The sequence below is a fragment of the Oncorhynchus kisutch genome, linkage group LG15 (genome assembly GCF_002021735.2).
Source record: "Oncorhynchus kisutch isolate 150728-3 linkage group LG15, Okis_V2, whole genome shotgun sequence".
Lineage (NCBI taxonomy): Eukaryota > Metazoa > Chordata > Actinopteri > Salmoniformes > Salmonidae > Oncorhynchus > Oncorhynchus kisutch.
The window spans coordinates 51061429-51083383 of record NC_034188.2 but is presented as its reverse complement, the minus strand read 5'-3'; the positions used below and the strand labels follow the sequence as shown (position 1 = coordinate 51083383).

General features: G+C 46.2%; 2 protein-coding genes across 5 annotated transcripts in view; one reads left to right on the top strand and one right to left on the bottom strand.

Moving 5' to 3' along the window:
* Positions 1 to 83: 83 nt before the first annotated feature.
* LOC109905422 (reticulon-2) lies at positions 84 to 17825 on the bottom strand. 4 transcript variants are annotated; one of them, XM_031790465.1, is made up of 10 exons: positions 17807 to 17825; positions 13905 to 13958; positions 12732 to 13310; positions 12001 to 12213; positions 5403 to 5610; positions 4554 to 4692; positions 1893 to 1962; positions 1329 to 1375; positions 1169 to 1227; positions 84 to 935 (listed from the first exon to the last, which is right to left on the bottom strand). In XM_031790465.1, the coding sequence occupies exons 1-10, from the start codon at positions 17808 to 17810 to the stop codon at positions 860 to 862; spliced, it is 1449 nt and encodes a 482-aa protein (XP_031646325.1). In that variant the 5' UTR covers positions 17811 to 17825; the 3' UTR covers positions 84 to 859. The 4 variants fall into 4 exon arrangements, with proteins under 4 accessions (XP_031646325.1, XP_020358372.1, XP_020358371.1 ...); XM_020502783.2 differs by lacking the exon at positions 17807 to 17825 and adding an exon at positions 15070 to 15273 and having other exon boundaries at positions 12001 to 12210; XM_020502782.2 differs by lacking the exon at positions 17807 to 17825 and adding an exon at positions 15070 to 15252.
* The window catches only part of LOC109905420 (protein phosphatase 1A), a 16732-nt gene continuing 11969 nt past the window's right edge, over positions 17193 to 21955 (top strand). The window contains exons 1-2 of the mRNA XM_031790464.1: positions 17193 to 19155; positions 19929 to 20500. Coding sequence (XP_031646324.1) covers positions 18750 to 19155; positions 19929 to 20500 — 978 coding nt within the window. The 5' untranslated portion in view covers positions 17193 to 18749. The remainder of the gene's footprint in view (positions 19156 to 19928; positions 20501 to 21955) is intronic.

Below are 21955 nucleotides of genomic sequence, written 5' to 3'. Positions count from 1 at the left end.
AATGAGAATGTTCAACGTTGATGAACACAAATCTCAGACGTGTGGATAATTCATGTGGGCAAAAAGAAACAGAACATTTGAAATTAAAATAACAAATTGTGGTTTTAATAGCTCTCAGGTAACAGGTTCAGATCAACAAGCTGCATGTCAACTCACACATACTGTGTACACACACACACACACACACACACACACACACACACACACACACACACACACACACACACACACACACACACACACACACACACACACACACACACGCACATCCTGATTCCAAGTGTTAGGCTGCCATGAATAATGATGAACTCTTGTTTGGTGAACTCTAACCTCTGACCCGGGCCTGACCCTGTCCTAGCTCCTGGTGAACTCCAGTCCCGCTGGACTCTATTCTGAAGTTTTTACTTCCCTCTGTTCAGATATACAGCTGTCAATAAGGAACACACAGGTCTCCTAGAGTTCGAGGTTCCAATCAGTCTTATTACTTTTCTGGACTGCCACAGTGTCTATCATTCAAGCCACAATCACCCATGTAGGTCATTTAACACTGAGCTGTGTCTTAAACCTTCCTTCGAAACAGCAACAACTCCCGTCCAGATATCACTCCCGTTCCCTCATCCTCACCCACTAGCAACCTACCCTATCCCACCATACAGTATACAGTCATGTATCATCATGTCCCAACCCCATGGTTTGACTCCCTACACAACCCCCCCCCCCCCCCCCCCCCCCATCGCAGAAACTCCACGTTCTGGAGCTCTGAGAACAGACTGCTGAGTAAGACATCTGAGTGACAGCCTGTAACTCCTCCTCTTCTCTTCTCTGCTCCTCATCCTCCTCCCCTGTCCGCCATGACTCTTCATTGTGTTTTGGGCTTGGCACCGCCAGGGGTTGTGTCAGGGGTGGGACCACCACCTTGGGCAATTCTGTGGAGACTGTATTAAAGAGAGGGGTCAATATCACATGATCTCATTTACTTTGGTCATTTGACAAAAGGTTATAGGTTTTTTCCATACCATTTCTCCAATACTGCCAGCCATTACAAATTGAGTAAATGTCAGTTATTCAGAAATAAGTTCAGAGTCTGCAGAGCTGCAATGGAAAACTAAAGGAAGGAAAGAGGAATGTTGCATTCCACCGCTGTGACGAAAGATGGCGCCATACTCACATGTCCTTGGCGTTGTCAACGTTGGCCTGAATTCCTGCAACGAAGCCGTCCACTTTTGCCTGGAACGTCAAAAGAGGTATTGGCGAGAAACTCACTTCATTTGAACAACTCAGTGAATAAATCAGGAGAGCAGTTGTCAGCAGCGTGAGTGAGATTTTACCTGGTGCTGCCTGTAGACCAGCGGTAGAGAGAATAGAGCGATCACACCTGGAGAAGAGGACAGAAGGGGAGGAGATGGCATGTGTTAAGCTTTCTGATTGAGTAAGTAGCTTCTTCAGACTAACAACATGGCATGCCCTTTTATTCAAATAAAAAGGCAGTTGATAAAACAATATAAGCCGGCCGTCTTCAACTGACGGGGTAGCCTACTGGTTAGAGCGTTGGACTAGTAACCGAAAGGTTGCAAGTTCAAATCCCCGAGCTGACAAGATACAAATCTGTCATTCTGCCCCTGAACAGGCAGGCAGTTAACCCCTGCCCCTGAACAGGCAGTTAACCCACAGTTCCTAGGCCGTCATTGAAAATAAGAATTTTTCAGTTTTAACTGACTTGCCTAGTAAAATAAAGGTCAAATAAAAAATACTAGAAGTGCAATATTCAACAATGTTGGCATGCATCAGCCAATGGTATCAGTCTCTGCAGGACAAATGGCCATCATGTTTATTGAATGGCAATTCAATAAAGTTATTTGAATACTGATTCCAACTGTGTCCGTGATTCTCACCAATGATGAGCACAGTAAGGCCATTACACAGGTCTCCTAGGAAAGTCACCAGGTACATCAGAGCCAGGAGCTGAGAAGAACGGGAGGAAACACAGTGAGCTCCACATACACAACGCACAATTTGAATGTACTCTCTGCAATAAGCATAGCAAATTCCATCAAAATATAAATATATTTAGCAAAAGATTTTTATCCATAGCAACTTACAGTCATGCATGCATACATTTGAAGTATGGGCGGCCCCCGGGATTTGAACCCATTACCCTGGCGATGCAAGCGCCATGCTCTACCAACTGAGTGGTACAGGACCGCCAAAGACTTAGAATGTATAAGCTTGTGGTAAATGTGTTGCAAAGAGTATCTTAAATAATCCCACAGCAACCCCCCCCCCCCTTTCCCGATAGCTACTTTATTGAGGAAAAATGTACTTACTAGGACTGAGATATGTGGTTGTCCCACCTAGCTATCTTAGTGCATTCATTTGAACTGTAACTCTCTCTGGATAGGCGCGTTTGCCAAATGACTCAAATGTAAAATGTCAATGAATGCACATATTAATTGAGCACATATTTCCCAGATCATCCACCATAACCCTTGTGGAGTTGGTGTAATATAGCTCAGTGGGTTGTCACTTAGGGCCCATGCCCCCATCCTGAAACGGGACACCCCCCTCTCAGAGAAGACGAAACTCCTCTCGTACCCTGTAACTGGGTTAACAGCCACCTGTGTCCCATGTCACATACCGGCCAGGTCAGGGTTGAGACCAAGGGGGCTCTGCGGCTTCTGGGGCTCAGGCTTAAGGCTACGTGGTACAGTCACACTGGCTCTCACTAACTGTGATAAGTCACACTAAGTACTCCTGCTGTAAATTTACATTTAACCCTAAAGCATTATGGTGCAAGTCACATGACTGTTGTTGATTTAATGTGCCAATGTTTTCCTTCTACTGTCCCGGGAAAACTGGAGAGAAAATGAACGAAGTCTAAAAAGAAGGTTTCTAGCAGAAACGTTGTATCATTTCATAATGAACTGAGATTCAGATTAGAATTGAATTTGATTGAATTACTAGTCGGAAGTTTGCCGTACATGTTGTGTGACTCCGACAAGGGAACACGCTTCATCAATATGTCAGGACTGACCTAGAGTGTAACTGAAATACACACAGAGAAATGTCGTACATGTTCTGTATGAAACACATACATAGGATGGGGAGAGGAAAAGGACGAGAACCTTTGGCAAACTGTTAAAAGTAACCTTTGCGTGAGCACTATGTTGTTTTAGCCAACCCCCCAAAAAAGGACACCGTTGCAATGCTTTGAGAGCTCTCAGGTATACTGGTAAGGGGACGATACAGTTGGACTACTTTCTTATTGCTACCCTTACAATGTGACGCATCGTCCCCGATGCCAATTCAATAAAATCCCAACGTTCTGCAAACTTGCTGCCAGTTTGCTTGCATCACACTCCGGTTGCAGACAGAAACCAGGGAACGCTGAAAGCGGCAGGACCATATGTACACGATTATCACAATCATATGAACCACAGTGAGTTGTGGGTATGACAGCAGCGGTCTTTGATAGTGGTCTTGTTAGGAAACACAGTCGTCATTTGTCATTTGACGACGGTGGGCATGACAATGTCGTCATCTCCAGTGAGCGGGGAGGCAGGCTGATGCCAGTACAGAGCAGAGGAAGAGAAAAAGGTGGATAGAGAAAGAGGAGGGAGGGATGTCTGCTCGAAGAAAAGAAAGAGAGTTCGAGAACAGACAGCTAGATGTAGTAAGGTTGAAGTAAATCCACAACGACAAGATGGCCTCATGGACTGGGTTCAAGAGACAAGGAGGAGAAGGGAAGGAGATGTAAAGAGAGAGAGAGGCAGAGAGAGAAAGGGCATGTTTTGAGGGACAAAAGGTCCATGCCATTCTGAAGAGCTTCCTTGTGTAAAAAGTTATTTGAACCTTAATAAGGATCGGCCCCTTTAATTTTCGCCTAAAATGACATACCCAAATCTAACTGCCTGTAGCTCAGGCCCTGAAGCAAGGATATGCATATTATTGGTACCATTTGAAAGGAAACACCTCGCAGTTTGTGGAAATGTGAAAGGAATGTAGGAGAGTATAGCACAATAGATCTGGTAAAAGATCTGGTACCATCATATTTGAAATGCAAGAGAAAGTATGTATTATTCCAGCCCATGTGCAATTTAGATTTTGGCCACTAGATGGCAGCAGTGTATGTGCCAAGATTTAGACTGATCAAATGAACCATTTTGCGTTTCTGTTCAAAATGTTGTATCAAGACTTATTAATAAGTTTTCATGTTCAAAACTGTGCACTCTCCTCAAACAATAGCATGGTCTTTTTTCACTGTAATAGCTACTGTAAATTGGTGCAGTTAGATTAACAAGAATTTAAGCTTTCTGCCAATATCAGATATGTCTATGTCCTGGGAAATGTTCTTGTTACTTACAACCTCATGCTAATCGCATTAGCCCGCGTTAGCTCAACCGTCCCGCAGGGGACCCACCAACCCTGAAGAAGTTTTAAGTGAATGAATGAGACTTGAGAGGAGCTCTTGAAGGAGAGCATATAAAAAAGGTACTGCCATATTCTGGCCCTTTCTAGACGAAGATCGATGAGATCCAACACCTAGGCAGCCTCACCTTGAGAGAGTCGAAGAGGTTTCCAACCAGGAAGAGATTCTTGAGTGAGTTAGCAGCAGAGACGACTGCAACGATGACCTTCTGAGTGTATTGGTCAGCCAGCTCCCCACTGAAACTGATATCCAAATCTAGATACGCCCTGAGGACAGAAAGAGAGGGGGGTAGAAACAGAGGGCGCATTAAAAGACAGAGTGATAGAGGGGGAGTGATGGAGAAAGAGGGAGATAGAGTTCAGGACCAATGGGAAAGGAGGAAAGAGGCAGTGTTGGATAGAAAATGAGCGATTGTCGCCACGAGCGTCATGACGCAGAACACGGTTTGTCGTCTTATGCCTCAATGATTTTCATCACCACAGATATTCAAGTCAAAATGTCCTTTCGGATCACGATGGATGAATTCTATCAACTATTTTGTCACACAGCAGTGGTTAACCTAAAAAAAACTGCCGTTTTCTTAAAGACAAGCCCACCGGACTGTGATCCCAGACAGGATTTATTTTGGGAGGTGAGGGAATCCAGCCAATTAAGAACCTATTCCTGAATGCCACTCCCACAATGTTATTAGAGAAGAGAGGAGATAAACAAGAGTGGAAGGGAGTGGGGGATGAGAGGAAATAGGAGAGGAAAGGCGAGAGGAAATAGGAAAAGAAGAGGGGAGAGGAGAGGAAGAAGACAGGAATAAAGGACAAAAGAGGAAATATTTTTAAAAGAGCAGAGAAGAGGACAGACAAAGAGAATGGAGAGGAGAGAACATGATTACATTGAGAGAAGAGAACCCCCTCCAGGTGTAATAGGAACACTTCCCCACCCCCATTCTATCCCATCTCATGCCAGGTGGCCAGCCACTCACTTGAAGGGGGGCACTCCGTCTCCCATGTTGAGCACGTGCAGGATCTTATAGTAGAGGCTGACTGAGACAGTGAAGCACAGGGCGCCCAGGGAGATGGTGGAGATGACTGTGATGATGCTGAGCTGGAACAAGGACAGCAAAACCACCACCAGCCCTGTGAATACCATGCCTGTACGCTCTGTGTCCTTCCAGTAGATCAGATCCATCACTGAGGAGAGGAGGAGGAGAGGAGGAGGAGAGGAGGGGAGAGCAGAGGAGCCAGAGAAGGATAGACGGTAAGAGGGATGGAGAGGGGAATTGACAAGAGGTAGAATAGGTGGAAAAATAAGAAAGTTAGATGCATTGTCTACATGTTCAATTCAAGGATAAACCAATGAGAAACAGAGTGGAAGCCAACATGGTCTTCATTGAGGCAAGGTGGGGGAGGGGACAAGCCCATGCATCTGACACTTCCTCAGATTATTTTAGTTGGTTGCTAACGGCCGCAGGGACAGTCAGAGCTGCAAGAGTCTCTCCTCCTCCCTGTTCCTGCCTATGTGCCTTTTACAAAAACCCCACAGCATCACCAGCCAGTCAGTTCCTGTTTGTCTCTGACTCTCCAGTGGTCAGTGGGCCAGAAGGCCTTTCAGCCGTGCGTAGGCAGAGCAGAGGGACAGTGATCACCAGGCAGAGAGAAAACACAGACAGGAGCAGGGGGAGATGGCCTGGGCTTAATATAGCCTGCACACTGTGTAGATGAAAGGAGAGAGAAGAGGAAAGAAAAGAGGAGAGGAGGGAGCAGGAACCCTGAATTTAAATGTTGCCTCGGAGAGCACCTGCTGACAATCTTCAAGCCCGCTTCCACCCCCTTTCTGCACCCTGTCCGTCTCCCTCGATCAGTCACCCAGCAACTGGAGCCACTGCGACTGGGCCCTCTCAGAGCCAAAATGGAGGCTCCCCTGGCCTGATCCCTCCATGGAATAAGTAGCAGTAGCTCCCGACCAACAGAGTAATTACAGCCAAAACACTGGTAGCACAGTGTAATGAAGCTGAACTCGGAGGTGGTAAACTGTAGTGACAAAGACATGTGGTCGTTACTCCATGGCTATCAGTGTTATGAGTGAGCCTGGCCCTGGAAATTAGAATAGAGTGCACTGATATACCTGACCAGTAGGAGGACTATTTATAAACATTACCACACACTATTAATACCCTCAAAGCCTCCAGTACACACACACACACACATCTGCCCACTGTCCCAACAGCTGGAACTACAGTACAGTAGCATACAGCTCTCTGATGTGTTGGCACTTTGCGACATTAACCAGCACACGGTAACACTGTTAAATGCACAGACTAAGTGCACTAAGAAAAGGAAGACATACCACAACAAGCCGGGGCAAAACAAACCCTTCATTTGACGGTCCAATAGATTGACTCTATACTAAGTCACGATTATATTGGTTCATGTTAATATAGTGATATAATGAACTCTCTGAGAATAGTACAGACAATAGGAAGTGGGAAGGGGGAGTCACACGCGCGCGCGCACACACACACACACACACACACACACACACACACACACACACACCAAATTAAAAGCCGTATTTGCCATAATCTTAGAGAAACCTCTCTATCTATGCCAAGTTCCGCATACTCTTACACCATGAGGAAATACAATGCAGCACTCCTCACAGCCGCCAAGCTTACCCTAGTAAAACTGACTATCCTACTGATCCTCGACTTCGGCGATGTCATCTACAAAATGGCTTCCAACACTCTACTCAGCAAACTGGATGCAGTCTATCACAGTGCCATCCGTTTTGTCACTAAAGCACCTTATACTACCCACCACTGCGACTTGTATGCTCTAGTCGGCTGGCCCTCGCTACATATTCGTCGCCAGACCCACTGGCTCCAGGTCATCTACAAGTCTATGCTAGGTAAAGCTCCGCCTTATCTCAGCTCACTGGTCACGATGGCAACACCCATCCGTAGCACGCGCTCCAGCAGGTGTATCTCACTGATCATCCCTAAAGCCAACACCTCATTTGGCCGCCTTTCGTTCCAGTACTCTGCTGCCTGTGACTGGAACGAATTGCAAAAATCGCTGAAGTTGGAGACTTTCATCTCCCTCACCAACTTCAAACATCAGCTATCTGAGCAGCTAACCGATCGCTGCAGCTGTACATAGTCTATTGGTAAATAGCCCACCCTTTTCACCTACCTCATCCCCGTACTGTTTTTATTTATTTACTTTTCTGCTCTTCTGCACACCAATATCTCTACCTGTACATGACCATCTGATCTTTTATCACTCCAGTGTTAATCTGCAAAATTGTAATTATTTGCCTACCTCCTCATGCCTTTTGCACACATTGTATATAGACCCCCCCTTCGTTTTCTACTGTGTTATTGACTTGTTAATTGTTTACTCCATGTGTAACTCTTTGTTGTATGCTCACACTGCTATGCTTTATCTTGGCCAGGTCGCAGTTGCAAATGAGAACTTGTTCTCAACTAGCCTACCTGGTTAAATAAAGGTGAAATAAAAAAATAAATAAAAATAAAAAAATCTAACCACCACAGAGCTGAGCACTGAATGACTGACTGACTGACTGACTGACTGAATGACTGGACTCAATCTTTACTACAACATAATAAAATCACCAGTCAACCAATTCACAGCCTGACCTGGCATTTTATTTACCACCACAACCAAAACCACCCCCCAGCCATTTTAACACTACGGGGCACGCAGGGGGCACGCAGGAAGTCCCAGAGTAGCCCTGTGAAACACTTTGGCTCTGCCAACCCTGCTGCCCAAAGAGGTAACCCTGTCAGATGGGGCACAGATCAGCTCATTACACTACTAGCCTCTTACCTACACACAAACAATCACATATATGGTCCCTACATGCTGTAACAAGCTACAACACAACTCTGGATGGTCACCACTAAGGCCAGAATGAGCTTTTCAAAGGATCAAAGAGTTTAATTTTTGTGCCATGGAAAAAATGTTGCGATACTGGTATCGTCAAAACCCTAGTCGCCACCATTGGACCGTTGGAACGGTCTCAAACACTCACTGGTCAGTGAGTGGTCAAAATCTCCCCAAATCTTCTCTCCAAAGCCACGGTCACTAAATGCACAGCTCTACACTGGACAGACGGGGTCAGTCCCTATATGTGGAAACGCCCCGACGGCTGAGGACGACAGGTACTGTAATTCTAACAGTGCCAATGTCTGAAACGAGACACTGCTTTGCCCATTCAATAGGTCACCTGCCTCCCCACCAATTCACTGATAGATCTCAGTGTGCCGGCAGACACCGTCTCATAATATCTCCATCTTGTCTCTCTGAGCCCAGGGTCTTACCGTTAATGTTGGCCATTTTGGTTGCTGCTCAGGCGATCCCCCCTTCTCTCTGTTTGTCTCTCTCTCAGTCCCCCTGCTCTCTCCCTGCCACGCTGAGCTGTTTTTGGCCTCCCCTGCCCCGTCAGCAGTACAGAGACTTTTCACTCCAAAATAATCAGCCCAATAGGGCCCGCCCCCCTCAAGACTCATGTAGACTACAGCATAGATAGATAAGATAGATGCCAAATATATTCACTTGTTCACACGTAGTACATGCATATACTGTATATATTGACCTGAGACAGAGACAAATCTTGAGACACACACACACACGTTGGTATACACACAGATAGCCATGGTGGATAACATAGAGACGCAAAGAGACATAACCACAGACAACGACGACACACAAACCCATTCAGAGGAAAAAACACTCACACAGAGACGGAAAACGGACATGGACACAGACGGAGAATTACATAACACACTTATGTAAGCAGAGACAGGACAGACAACAGCTAGCAAAGGAGAAGGTATAGAAGTAAAAACACATTATTGTGAGATACAAACAGTACCGTCCTACCAGTAGGTACAAACTCTTAGGGAAAAAGGGTTCCAAAAGGGTTCTTCGGCTGTCCCCATACGAGAACCCTTTTTGGTTCCAGGTAGAAGCCTTTTTCGGTTTCAGGTAGAACCCCTCCGTGGAAATGGTTCTACATGGAACCCCAAACGGGTTCTATATGGAACCAAAAAGGCTTCTTCGAAGGGATCTGCTATTATGACAGCCAAAGAACCCTTTTAGGTTATAGATGGCATGCGTGCGCAAATAACCTCTATTCAAATATGCATAGCGGTAGTCTAACCTGTAACCAGCTAGTCTAACCTCACAATAAACACGGGGAGTCAAATGTGTTCTGACATATCTGATACAGAAACCAGATGGTTTGCTTTACATGATCTAGAAACACTTGATCTAGAAACCCTTAAAGCCTGTCAACAGCTTGACCAGTCATTAATCACCCAGGGTCAGTGAGAGGGGGGTGGGCAGTACAGTACACCCAGCCCCAGTCCACCCAGCCAGCCACCCCCCCAGTCCACCCACTATAATAAGATTGGAGGATATGGCGGAGGTCCATATTGAGTGGCATCCCCCTTGAAGAGTCATCCATATCGACCATGGAGGCCAGAGAAGATAGATTTAATGTTTCTCTCTCTCTCTCTCTCTCTCTCTCTCTCTCTCTCTCTCTCTCTCTCTCTCTCTCTCTCTCTCTCTCTCTCTCTCTCCTCTCTCTCTCTCTCTCTCTCTCTCTCTCTCTCTCTCTCTCTCTCTCTCTCTCTCTCTCTCTCTCTCTCTCTCTCTCTCTCTCTCTCTCTCTCTCTCTCTCTCTCTCTCTCTCTCTCTCTCTCTCTCTCTCTCTCTCTCTCTCTCTCTCTCTCTCTCTCTCTCTCTCTCTCTCTCTCTCTCTCTCTCTCTCTCTCTCTCTCTCTCTCTCTCTCGTGTACAGTGATCCAAGGGATACTGAAAGATTAGGGTGTCAGCATGTATGTCCCAGCAGACATACAGTGCCTTGCGAAGGTATTCGGCCCCCTTGAACTTTGCGACCTTTTGCCACATTTCAGGCTTCAAACATAAAGATATAAAACTGTATTTTTTTGTGAAGAATCAACAGCAAGTGGGACACAATCAATTTATTGGTCCGAGATACTGTTGTGAAGAAGTTTAAAGCCGGATTTGGATACAAAAAGATTTCCCAAGCTTTAAACATCCCAAGGAGCACTGTGCAAGCGATAATATTGAAATGGAAGGAGTATCAGACCACTGCAAATCTACCAAGACCTGGCCGTCCCTCTAAACTTTCAGCTCATACAAGGAGAAGACTGATCAGAGATGCAGCCAAGAGGCCCATGATCACTCTGGATGAACTGCAGAGATCTACAGCTGAGGTGGGAGACTCTGTCTATAGGACAACAATCAGTCGTATATTGCACAAATCTGGCCTTTATGGAAGAGTGGCAAGAAGAAAGCCATTTCTTAAAGATATCCATAAAAAGTGTCGTTTAAAGTTTGCCACAAGCCACCTGGGAGACACACCAAACATGTGGAAGAAGGTGCTCTGGTCAGATGAAACCAAAATGGAACTTTTTGGCAACAATGCAAAACGTTATGTTTGGCGTAAAAGCAACACAGCTCATCACCCTGAACACACCATCCCCACTGTCAAACATGGTGGTGGCAGCATCATGGTTTGGGCCTGCTTTTCTTCAGCAGGGACAGGGAAGATGGTTAAAATTGATGGGAAGATGGATGGAGCCAAATACAGGACCATTCTGGAAGAACCTGATGGAGTCTGCAAAAGACCTGAGACTGGGACGGAGATTTGTCTTCCAACAAGACAATGATCCAAAACATAAAGCAAAATCTACAATGGAAAGGTTCAAAAATAAACATATCCAGGTGTTAGAATGGCCAAGTCAAAGTCCAGACCTGAATCCAATCGAGAATATGTGGAAAGAACTGAAAACTGCTGTTCACAAATGCTCTCCATCCAACCTCACTGAGCTCGAGCTGTTTTGCAAGGAGGAATGGGAAAAAATGTCAGTCTCTTGATGTGCAAAACTGATAGAGACATACCCCAAGCGACTTACAGCTGTAATCGCAGCAAAAGGTGGCGCTACAAAGTATTAACTTAAGGGGGCTGAATAATTTTGCACGCCCAATTTTTCAGTTTTTGATTTGTTAAAAAAGTTTGAAATATCCAATAAATGTCGTTCCACTTCATGATTGTGTCCCACTTGTTGTTGATTCTTCACAAAAAAATACAGTTTTATATCTTTATGTTTGAAGCCTGAAATGTGGCAAAAGGTCGCAAAGTTCAAGGGGGCCGAATACTTTCGCAAGGCACTGTACATACAGACAGAGCAGGAATGATTTTTGGTGGAATTAGCCCATTACCCCTTGACACAATGGAACACACAGGGCTCACAGAAAAAATATATTCCAGGGTCTATGTTACTCAGGCAGTGAGAGGGAATGCTTTGTGCTCTCAGCAGCATATCGAGGACAGAGATGGGAGGGAGGTAACGGGGGTAGGGGTCACTGTCTTCCGGCAGATGGCATCATTAGTGCAGACGCACTATCGGACGTAAGATAATGTAGCAGAATGATTCGGGCAAGGGGATGGTAGATGCTTAAATTGTAAAGGTAGTTCCAAGATAGGAAAGTCACATAAAAATAGGTAAGATGTGCTACAAACGTTACCTGCTATGTGGGTGCATATCGTAGGGCCTGATAGGTTGAGCACCGAAAACCACTGTTCGCTAACCAGCTCTTCCTGAGTGTTTCGACCAATGGAGGTGGAGGAAGTGGATGACACGTCATCGGTGAGGCCGCCTCTTGGTCGCACAGCCGTGAGCAGTGGGACGGTGGTTTCCATGGTTACGAGGGACTCAGGCTCAGGGGGTGGTGATGCTGCTGAGAAACAGGACACAAGGTAATTGTGACGAGGTCATTGCCCTGCATCAAGTTAGTCTACAGGCAGGTCACAATAGATCAACTACAAATGTAATTTATCTAACGACGTCATTATTTACCTGAACCTCACCTACCTTACAATGAGCAGTGATTTAGCAATCTTATTAACAAAAGTGCTCATCCTGATCCTAAACAACAGGAGAGAGCATGCTGTCCAGGGAGTCTAAAGCACAGTGGTGTCTGACTTCATCTCTGGTCACACACACGTACACACACTATCACAGTTATGTACTATCAAATGGGACACACTTCCCATTTTCAAACATGGAGGTTACACCCATTTACCCTGGAGCAATATGTTCGCCCACAGTGTGATTTCAGGGTCTAGAAAGCCTGAAAAGATGCAGTATCTCCTGCTTTTATAAATGTAGCTCCATGCAGGTATATCTACCCTGATCCCATCTACCCACTCATCTAGATAGCCCCACCCCATCCCCACTGCTCCATAGTGGGCTCACCCTGGTGGCTGTCAGAGGGACTGTAGTGCTGGGGCTCCAGGGGCTCTGTCTCCTCTCTCTGGGTCTCTGTTTCCCTCTCTTGAGGTTCAAGCTCAGTATCTAGGAGAGAATCCTGGACTGTCACAGTCTGTGTGTGGACATCCCTCTCCCTTTCCTCCCTCTCCTCCTCATCCTCTAGGGTGAGGAAGATATGGGGGTCCCTCTCCCTTTCCTCCCTCTCCCTCTCCTCCTCATCCTCTAGGGTGAGGAAGATGTGGGGGTCCCACTCCACGTCGGGGGAGTCCAGGGGGAGGAGCGATTCCACGGTGTCCGTGCGGATCAGGGAGGTGCGGCCTCCCCTGGCCCCGCCCCTCCGCCGGCTCCCTGACGATGAGTCACGATGATGTCGTGAGGCTCCGCCTGCCTCGGCCTCGGCGATGGCGATGTAGGAGAAGGTGGGCTCGAAGGAGTTCTGTCTCGGGGTCCCCCAAATGGAGGGGGATGAAGCTCCACCGTCATCATCCTCCGGACCCCCGTCTTCTTCGTCAGACCACTCCCTGGCTGTCTGCAGGTCGTACAGCTCAGACTCCTCATTCCCACCTGGAGAGAACAGGCACAGGAAAAGCCTTAAAGTAAAACCTATATTGATTTAAGTATTTTTGTATTTTTATATTTGTTATCCGGTCCTGTGTCAATGTAATATGTTGAAAATTGTGTCGGCTTTCATTACAGAAAACCTATACATTTAGCTATAGACTACAGCGAAATCGTTCATCCTAGGAGAAAGCTATACAAGCACGCAATGTCATTCCATAGACCTATCACATGTTCTGTGGAGTTAATGTCTACGGAGGAGCCGTTTGACGTCGCTTTCTCATCTACATATCCTCTGATGTCTTTGAGCGCCGAGTTGAAAGCCCAATGAAGCACAACATGCTTTGTCTGAATGAGAGGGCAACATCCAAAAAGTTGCAAGACATTTTTGATGGGAGTAATCTTTCCAGATCTCATTATTCCGAAAGGCTACAAAAGCATTCAAGCAAACAAATGGACACAATCAACTTCAGGTTAGACCTGTAGACATGTCATAGTATGCTTTTTTTTCTCCAAATGATGATTCTCACATACAAAGTCCAATCATTCACACGGTCCATTTCTAAACCTCTACTGTATGTATGCATTGTGTGATGTTACCGTCAGTGCAGGGAGGTGTTGAATCAGGCGTGGAGGAGACAGAACCATATTCCTCTGGAAGAAAAATAACAAGATTAATCAGAGACATGCCTATTACCATTGGCTGGGGAACTATCATAACCACAGTTGTGAAATGTACAGTGCAAAACAGACCATTTGTATCTTAAAAACTGATTAAGGACTGCCGTTTGGCCACTCTTATGTGAAACTGGAGACACTTCTATAACGTCTATGTCTACAACTCCTCTCTTCCTTCTATTTCTATGTCTGCAACTTTTCACCGAGGCCTATTTGCATGTAAGGCTGGAGAGCAGACACTATCGAGATAAGTTTCCCTCTCAATATAAAGCATTGTATCACATTCAAAAGCATTACCACACATAGCCTATTCTCAGACAGATTACGTGCTTCCAATCATGTAAATGTGTTTCTATAGTGTCTCAATACATTAAAATGAGATTGAGAGAATAAATAAAAATGGTTGCATTTGTATTTTTTAGGAGAATCCATGGCTCAAATCCAGGTATTTGAGTAGCCTTTTTCTAAGCTATTACCCAGTCTTTAAAAGCAATTTCATTGGTGTTTGTATACGTTATGCTACCAGCTAACTATGTCCCCTCTCCTACAGTAGAGATCATCTCTGGCAGAGCAGGCAGGGGGGAGGTCTTAACTACATACATCCAATAAATCAAGCAGCTGGTAACTGTAAAAGAAGCCCTGGCTAAAATGAAAACACCTGCGTACACATATACACACACACACACACACACACACACACACACACACACACACACACACACACACACACACACAACCGGTGCTCAGTCAATGAAAACACCTGCGTACACATATACACACACACACACACACACACACACACACACACACACACACACACACAACCGGTGCTCAGTCAATGAAAACACACACACACAGCCTACACACCCACACACATCTGCAATAGGTCTCTACAAAGGAAAAGAAAAAGGTGTGTCTGCTACAACACTGCATCAATCCATCCGTTCAACCGTGTGTTCATCAAGGGAGGGAGCGAGAGATAGAGAGGGGAGATCGATGGCCACGCATATGGCTATTACAGATGCTGTACAGATATATGGGGATGCGAACGACAGACATATAGTCAGAGAAAAGCCGACACACTCACTGCAGTGGGAGAATCCTAGAACCTGGCCCATGCTCCATCAAGGCACTGCTGGGCCCATCCAGTCTGGAAGCCCCCCTCTCTTCCTCTGGATCTCTCTCTCTCTCGCTGCTCTCTCCCTCTTCCACCTCCCTCCCTCCCTCGTTCCACCGATGCAGCACTGCTGTTTCTCTCTCTGGCTCTCCCTCTATGCACCCTCCCCGTCCTTCTCTGGCTCACGGGCCCCTCCCTACCTCCTTCTTCCTGCTCTCTATTTTCCCCTCCCTCTCCTACTCTCTCTTTTCCCCTCCCTCCCTCTCTTGCTCTCACATCACTATGACGGCAGGGGAGCAGCACAGGCAGGGCAGAGCTGTGTGTGTGTGTGCGTTTCCCTCCTTCCATTCATGACTAATCATTAGTGTGTTCATCCAGCCAGGTGGAGTATATCTCTATCTGCATTTTACGGGGCGTTGTATTTTTTATTTGTATTTATTAGGGATCCCCTTCCTGGGGTCCAAGATGATTGGTAGTGGTGGTGATAGTGGGCATGGCCTTGTTGCATACACATGACAAAGGGAAACAGAGAGCTCACTACAAATACATGTCCTTTTGCACCCTCCCACACACAGACAGACATACTGTATGCCTTACTGGGTGTTTTGAATAACCACCATGTGTGAGACTGCTAGGTAAAGCAGAAGGGTGCATTTGTAGATTTGCCTGGTGGCAGTAAGCAGCCATAGCAACAGCACATACTGTATGTAACCCAGCTCGTTGTAGCCCTGGTGTGCTGCCTGAAGCTGCTTCTGCAAATGAGTGGTCACATGACATGTCAGCTAAATCATCCTGCTCCTGTATGTCACTGACTGTTCAGGCTTGGACAACATATAAGGGGGAAATGACATGAAATATAGACATTTTCTCCATTCAAAAAACACATAATGAGGCTATAAAGTGCACTTTCTGGCAGGTGCAATACACTGAGTGTACAACACATTGTGTCAGCACATTCCTAATATTGAGTTGTACCCTCTTTTGTCCTCAGAACAGCCTCAATTCGTCAGGGTATGGACTACAAGGTGTTGAAAGTGTTCCACAGGGATGCTGGCCTGTTGACTCCAAAGCTGCCCACAGTTGTGTCAAGTTGGCTGGATGTCCTTTAGGTGGTGGACTATTCTTGATACACAAGGGGAACTGTTGAGTGTGAAATATCCAGCAGTATTGCATATCTTGACACACTCAAACCGGTGCGCCTGGCACCTACCTAACCCCGTTCAAAAGCACAGGGTATAGGTCCAACACAAGTCCAACACCATCATTAAGTTTGCTGACGACACAACCGGTGGAAGGACTCAATGACAACGATGAGACAGCCTATAGGGAGGTCAGAGACCTGGCAGTGTGGCAAAAGAACAAGACAAAAGAGATGATCGTGGACTGCAGGAAAAGGAGGGCCGAACATGACATTCACATCGATGGGGCTGTAGTGGAGCGGGTCGAGAGTTTCAAGTTCCTTGGTGTCCACATCACCAACAAATGATCATATCAAACACACCAAGAAAGTCGTGAAGAGGGCACGACAATGCCTTTTCCCCCTCAGGAGAAAAGATTTGCCATGGGTCCCCAGATCCTCAAAAAGTTCTACAGCTGCACCATCGAGAGCATCCTGACCGGTTGTAATCACTGCCTGGTATGGCAACTGCTTGGTATACAACCGTAAGGCGCTACAGAGGGTAGTGCGTACGGCCCAGTACGTCACTGGGGCAAAGCTTCCTGCCATCCAGGACCTCTATACTACATGGTGTCAGAGGAAGGCCAAGAAATGGTCAAAGACTTCAGTCACCCAAGTCATAGACTGTTGTTTCTGCTACCGCATGGCAAGCGGTACCAGAGTGCCAAGTCTAGGTCCAAAAGGCTCCTTAGCAGCTTCTACCCCCAAGCCATAAGACTGCTGAACAATTAATGAAATGGCGACCTGGACTATTTGCATTTCCTCCGTAACTTTCTCACTCATCATTATTCACAATACATTCAGGATTATCCACATTAATGTAGAAGTGTTCAGAAACATATTATCTTCTTATGACACAATACATTATTTACCATTCAGTTCCTATTGGGCAAAACATAATCCGTGTCACGTGTGCTCCCTCTCCGGCCTCTAGGTCACCAAGCTTTTCGTTAGAGCACACCTGTCACCACCGTTACACGCATAATGACACTCACCTGGACTCCATCACATCCTTGATTACCTGTCCTTTATTTTATTCCCCAGTCGTCATTGTTCCTGTTTCATGTCGATGCGCTGTTTATGTTTCTGGTTTTGTTCATTTATTTCTTAAACGTATTCACTCCCTGAACTTGCGTCCCGACTCTCAGCGTACATCCGTACAATCCGAAACGCAACCAAAATAAACTGTAAATACATCCAACAAGTTTGTAGAGCCACAAGCTTGATGTAGTCACATGGTAAGAATATGGGACCGAATACTAACGTTTCGACTACTTTAATATAATATACAAGTGAATTTGTGTAAAAAAATAAAAAATAAAACACGTCTTCAAATGGGGGGAATAGATAAAGCGCACTCATTTCTAAATGGTAAAACACGAGAAATACCCTCAAATAAAAGGTGACATTCAGTACTGTCACCTCATCTGAATCATTTGATCACCAATCCAAAACGTGGAAGTATAGAGCGAAATTTACACCGTTTAGCTTCACTGTCCAAATAAATACAGGCGAGTGTAGGTTACTTACTCATTCACTTCTGTACCTGACCGCCATAGAGCGGGTTCCATCCCCAACCTGAACAAATAACGCGACATATAACGGGCTCTATAGATAGCGTGATCAGCTCCCAACCTCATGTATACACAATTTTAAATCCAGTAATCTACAAGACCACGCCAGAATGACTGCATCTAAAATAGGTCAGAAACCGCAAATGCACGCCAGGTAATTATTTTAAGAGAAACAGCAGAGGTGGATGAGGAAATGCCTACACTTATACCATGTGTGTGTGGCATCGTGTTAAAGAGAAGGAGAGAAAAGGAGAAAGAGAGTGGCGGACTATATTCAGTGAATAAATTGCAAACAGTTCTGAACATAAACTGCAGGGATCTAGTTAGAATGAGCTCTCCCAACTCTCTATCTGTCCACTGTGCTGCTATGGAACCCTGACAGGCTCATAATCCATACTGTTCATTCGGTCATGCAGTGCTAATCTAAGATCCCTCGCAGGTTGGAGATTAACTAGTAGCAGAGAGAGCGAGAGGCAGTGACCATAGATTTAGGCCAATAGCATCACAGGGCAAACATTGGCCAGGGACAGGAGAGAAAGAGTGGTAGAAAGACAAGAGAAGGAGGACAAGAGAAAGACCATACAGACATACAGACAACACATACACATTGAGACAAACGCTAGGAATCCAGAAACTACGCCCACAAGCTAGTTTTACAAAGACAAGGATGGCCACCACGATTTCTGCCAGTATCTAGTGAAGCCCACCTGAACACAACTCTACAGTCCGGAGTTGACACATTGTCCACGTGCTCAGCGTGTCCAGTGGCTTGTGAACGAGCTAAACCCACTGCCCTGGACCTGCTGCGGGGGACACAGACTGGGAGAAGGAGGAGAGAGGGGAACAAGAGGACCAGTGCCAGGTCAGGAAAGAGACTCGAGCGGCACCTCCAAGGAGCCATGAGGACAGCCAGGCGGGCCAGCACCGTGGAGGTGCCGTCCTTCCTCCGCCAACTAGCCAAGGAGACAGAGAAGATGGTCACCTTCTTCTTTAAGGGGGGACAGAGAGATGGCCAGGAAGGGAGCGAAGAGGACTTCAGTGATGAGGATAATGGGCCGAGCGTCTACCTGGACCGGCCCGTCCTGGATAAACACACGGCCGAGGGGAGGTCTCAGTGGGGGGTGAACTATGCAACGGCCAGCATGCAGGGCTGGAGGGCGCAGATGGAGGACGCCCACACCTGCATGCCGGAGATGGGAGGGGAGCTGGCGGAGTGGGGCTACTATGCAGTGTTTGATGGACACGCTGGCAACACGGTGGCACAGTACTGCTCCCATAACCTGCTGCAACACATCCTCGCTACAGGTACCAAATTGGGCCGCGCACTTTGACTAACTGATGGATAATCATTGTTGGCAGCCTCATTTATTTTCACTTGAAGGGAATATGTGCAAGCATTTATTTGGGCAAGTTGGGAAGAATTTTACGACACCTATTTCCAGTGTGTGTTCCACAGACAGATATTGTTTGATAAATCAATGAACAACTTTGTCTTAGGCATGGGTGTCTTCAATTTGAGCAATGACAAGGTGCAGTTGTGCTGTAGGCTATATGTATGGTGTATGAGGGAGAGCGTGATCTTGATCTTGAATACCAAAGACATTATCTCTCTTGGTTTTACTTTCTAAACATAAACATGGTAGCACAACATGGCTGACAGCTGTTGTTGTTGAAAACCTCTTGATCCTTACTCTTGGCCCAAAGTATGAGATACTTAATCTGACACTTAAGCCTACAGTGTCTGCTACTTAACTCAAGACAAACGTTTAATCCTAACCTACATGACATTAATTAAAAATAATGCCACGAGCAAGACAGACAGACAGTCACCTCAGAGGACTACAACACAATCTGAGCTCTGAGATTTGGGCTCTGGCAGGGCACAGTGGGCATTTGTCCCCTAGAACCAAGCTGGTAAGGCTGGGGGTCAAATAATTGTATTGTAACTATGTGTATTTATCCTGTAGTTGGCCAGACTGTAGTTAACTTCTGCATGTCAATTTTAGGCAGTGAGACCTAATTATGCTTATTTGTCACATATAGGCCAGGTCGTTAACTCGTATTGATCTCTCCTTCAGGGCGTGTAAAGGCACAGGAGGACCCTGACGACGTGAAGGAGGGGATCGTCGAGGGCTTCCTGGCCATTGACAGCCACATGCACACACTGACGCGCCAGGAATGCTGGGAGCGCAGCGGCTCCACGGCGGCCGCCGTCATGCTCTCGCCGCAGTACGTCTACTTCGTCAACTGTGGCGACTCGCGGACGCTCCTCTGCCGCGACGGCCAGGTCATCTTCTACACGGAGGACCACAAGCCCTTCAACCCCAGGGAGAAGGAGCGGATACAGAACGCGGGCGGCTCGGTGACCCAGCATAGGGTGAACGGCTCCCTCGCCGTGTCCAGGTCCCTCGGAGACTTTGACTTTAAGGAGGTGGACTGGAGGTCCCAGACTGAGCAGCTGGTCTCCCCAGAGCCAGAGGTGTACGAGCTGGAGAGGTCCCCGCAAGACGAGTTCCTCATAGTGGCTTGTGACGGAGTGTGGGACGCCATCGGCAACGAGGAGCTGTGTGCGTTCGTCCATAGTCGCCTGCAGGTGTGCGATGACCTGAGGGAGATCTGCAACCAGGTCATTGACCTCTGCCTCTATAAGGTCAGTGTATAAATGATCAGATCCCACTACATGCAGAGTCACACTGATCCTAAACCTCTGCCTTCTCTATATGGGTACATATGCAGGACCAGAGTATTAACTTCATAAGGGGTACACTCACACTCAATAATTGCCAAAGTGAGTAAACTGCAACAATAACCATAACTGGACATTGTATGGAATGTCAGAGGGTGCTGGAGGTGAGAGGGTTAAGAGGACTTTGGCAGTATTTTCAGGCAGAGATATCATCCCCACGGCCTTGGCTGTCCTCTCCCTTCCTGGAGTCCTGGAGACTAATACCATTCCAATTCTCAGTGTTTAGATCAGGCAGAGGATTTAACAGCAGGACACAGCCAGGTTGGTACAGCAAGGTGACTTACGCTGCACTGCAGGGAGTCTCCTCGATAGGCAATGGCCATTTATCTAAATACAGTCTAAATATTGTCTTTGATTCTTTTTTTATTCATTTTATCGTGGAGTCCTACTGAGACAAAGGTCTATTTTACAGAGGAGCCCCGAATGACATAAATGACAGAAAATGTACACATCAAAATATAAATACAAAATGCAAGCAGAAAGAAAGAAAAACGCGGTCATAACAAAACAACAAGACATTGATCAGTAATAAGATCCTCAAACAGCTTTCTGAACTGCCCCAGAGGCACCATCAGATCCAATTTAACAACATTCTCAAGATTCTTCCACAAATGAGGTGGGAGAAAACTAAAAGCAGATGTACCTAACTCAGTAGAGACTAAAGGAGACCCGGGGTTGGTAACTCGAATGTCTAAAGTTTAGTAATGATGTCTGGTAGAGTGGGACCTTTTTGTGAAAAGGGCTTTTTTAACTGAAAACATAGCATAGACTTTCTGGTAGAGAACGCAGTGATGACATCACAGAGGGCCAACTGACTTTCTGGTAGAGAATGCAGTGAATGAAGTGATGACATCACAGAGGGCCAATGCAGTGATGACATCACAGAGGGCCAACTGACTTTCTGGTAGAGAATGCAGTGAATAAAGTGATGACATCACAGAGGGCCAATGCAGTGATGACATCACAGAGGGCCAACTGACTTTCTGGTAGAGAATGAAGTGATGACATCACAGAGGGCCAACCGACTTTCTGGTAGAGAATGAAGTGATGACATCACAGAGGGACAACCGACTTTCTGGTAGAGAATGCAGTGATGAGTGCTAAAATTGTCGGCCATCATAAAGCGCAGCGCGTCATGACAAACTGCATCTAACGGCTTTAATGGAGTGGCAGCTGCGTTCATCTCAATGATGTCGCAATACTCTAGGACCCAAAGGAACTTAGACTGAATGTTCTGCTTTCTACTATTTAGCCAAAGAGGCAGGACCCATTTCTGTCGAAGAAGACCACTTTTATTCTCAGCGTCTTAACTAACTCATCAATATGCTTTTTAAAAGACATTCTTTCATATATCCAGGT

What these genes read in the sequence shown, in the direction of transcription:
- LOC109905422 (XM_020502782.2), bottom strand. Translation starts at nt 15,100, where the DNA reads ATGGGCCAGGTTCTAGGATTCTCCCACTGCA. An exon ending in GACGGAGTGCCCCCCTTCAA is followed by an intron (nt 4,693 to 5,402) that starts GTGAGTGGCTGG and finishes TTCTGTCCTCAG; the next exon opens with GGCGTATCTAGATTTGGATA. An exon ending in CCTTACTGTGCTCATCATTG is followed by an intron (nt 1,376 to 1,892) that starts GTGAGAATCACG and finishes CCTCTTCTCCAG; the next exon opens with GTGTGATCGCTCTATTCTCT.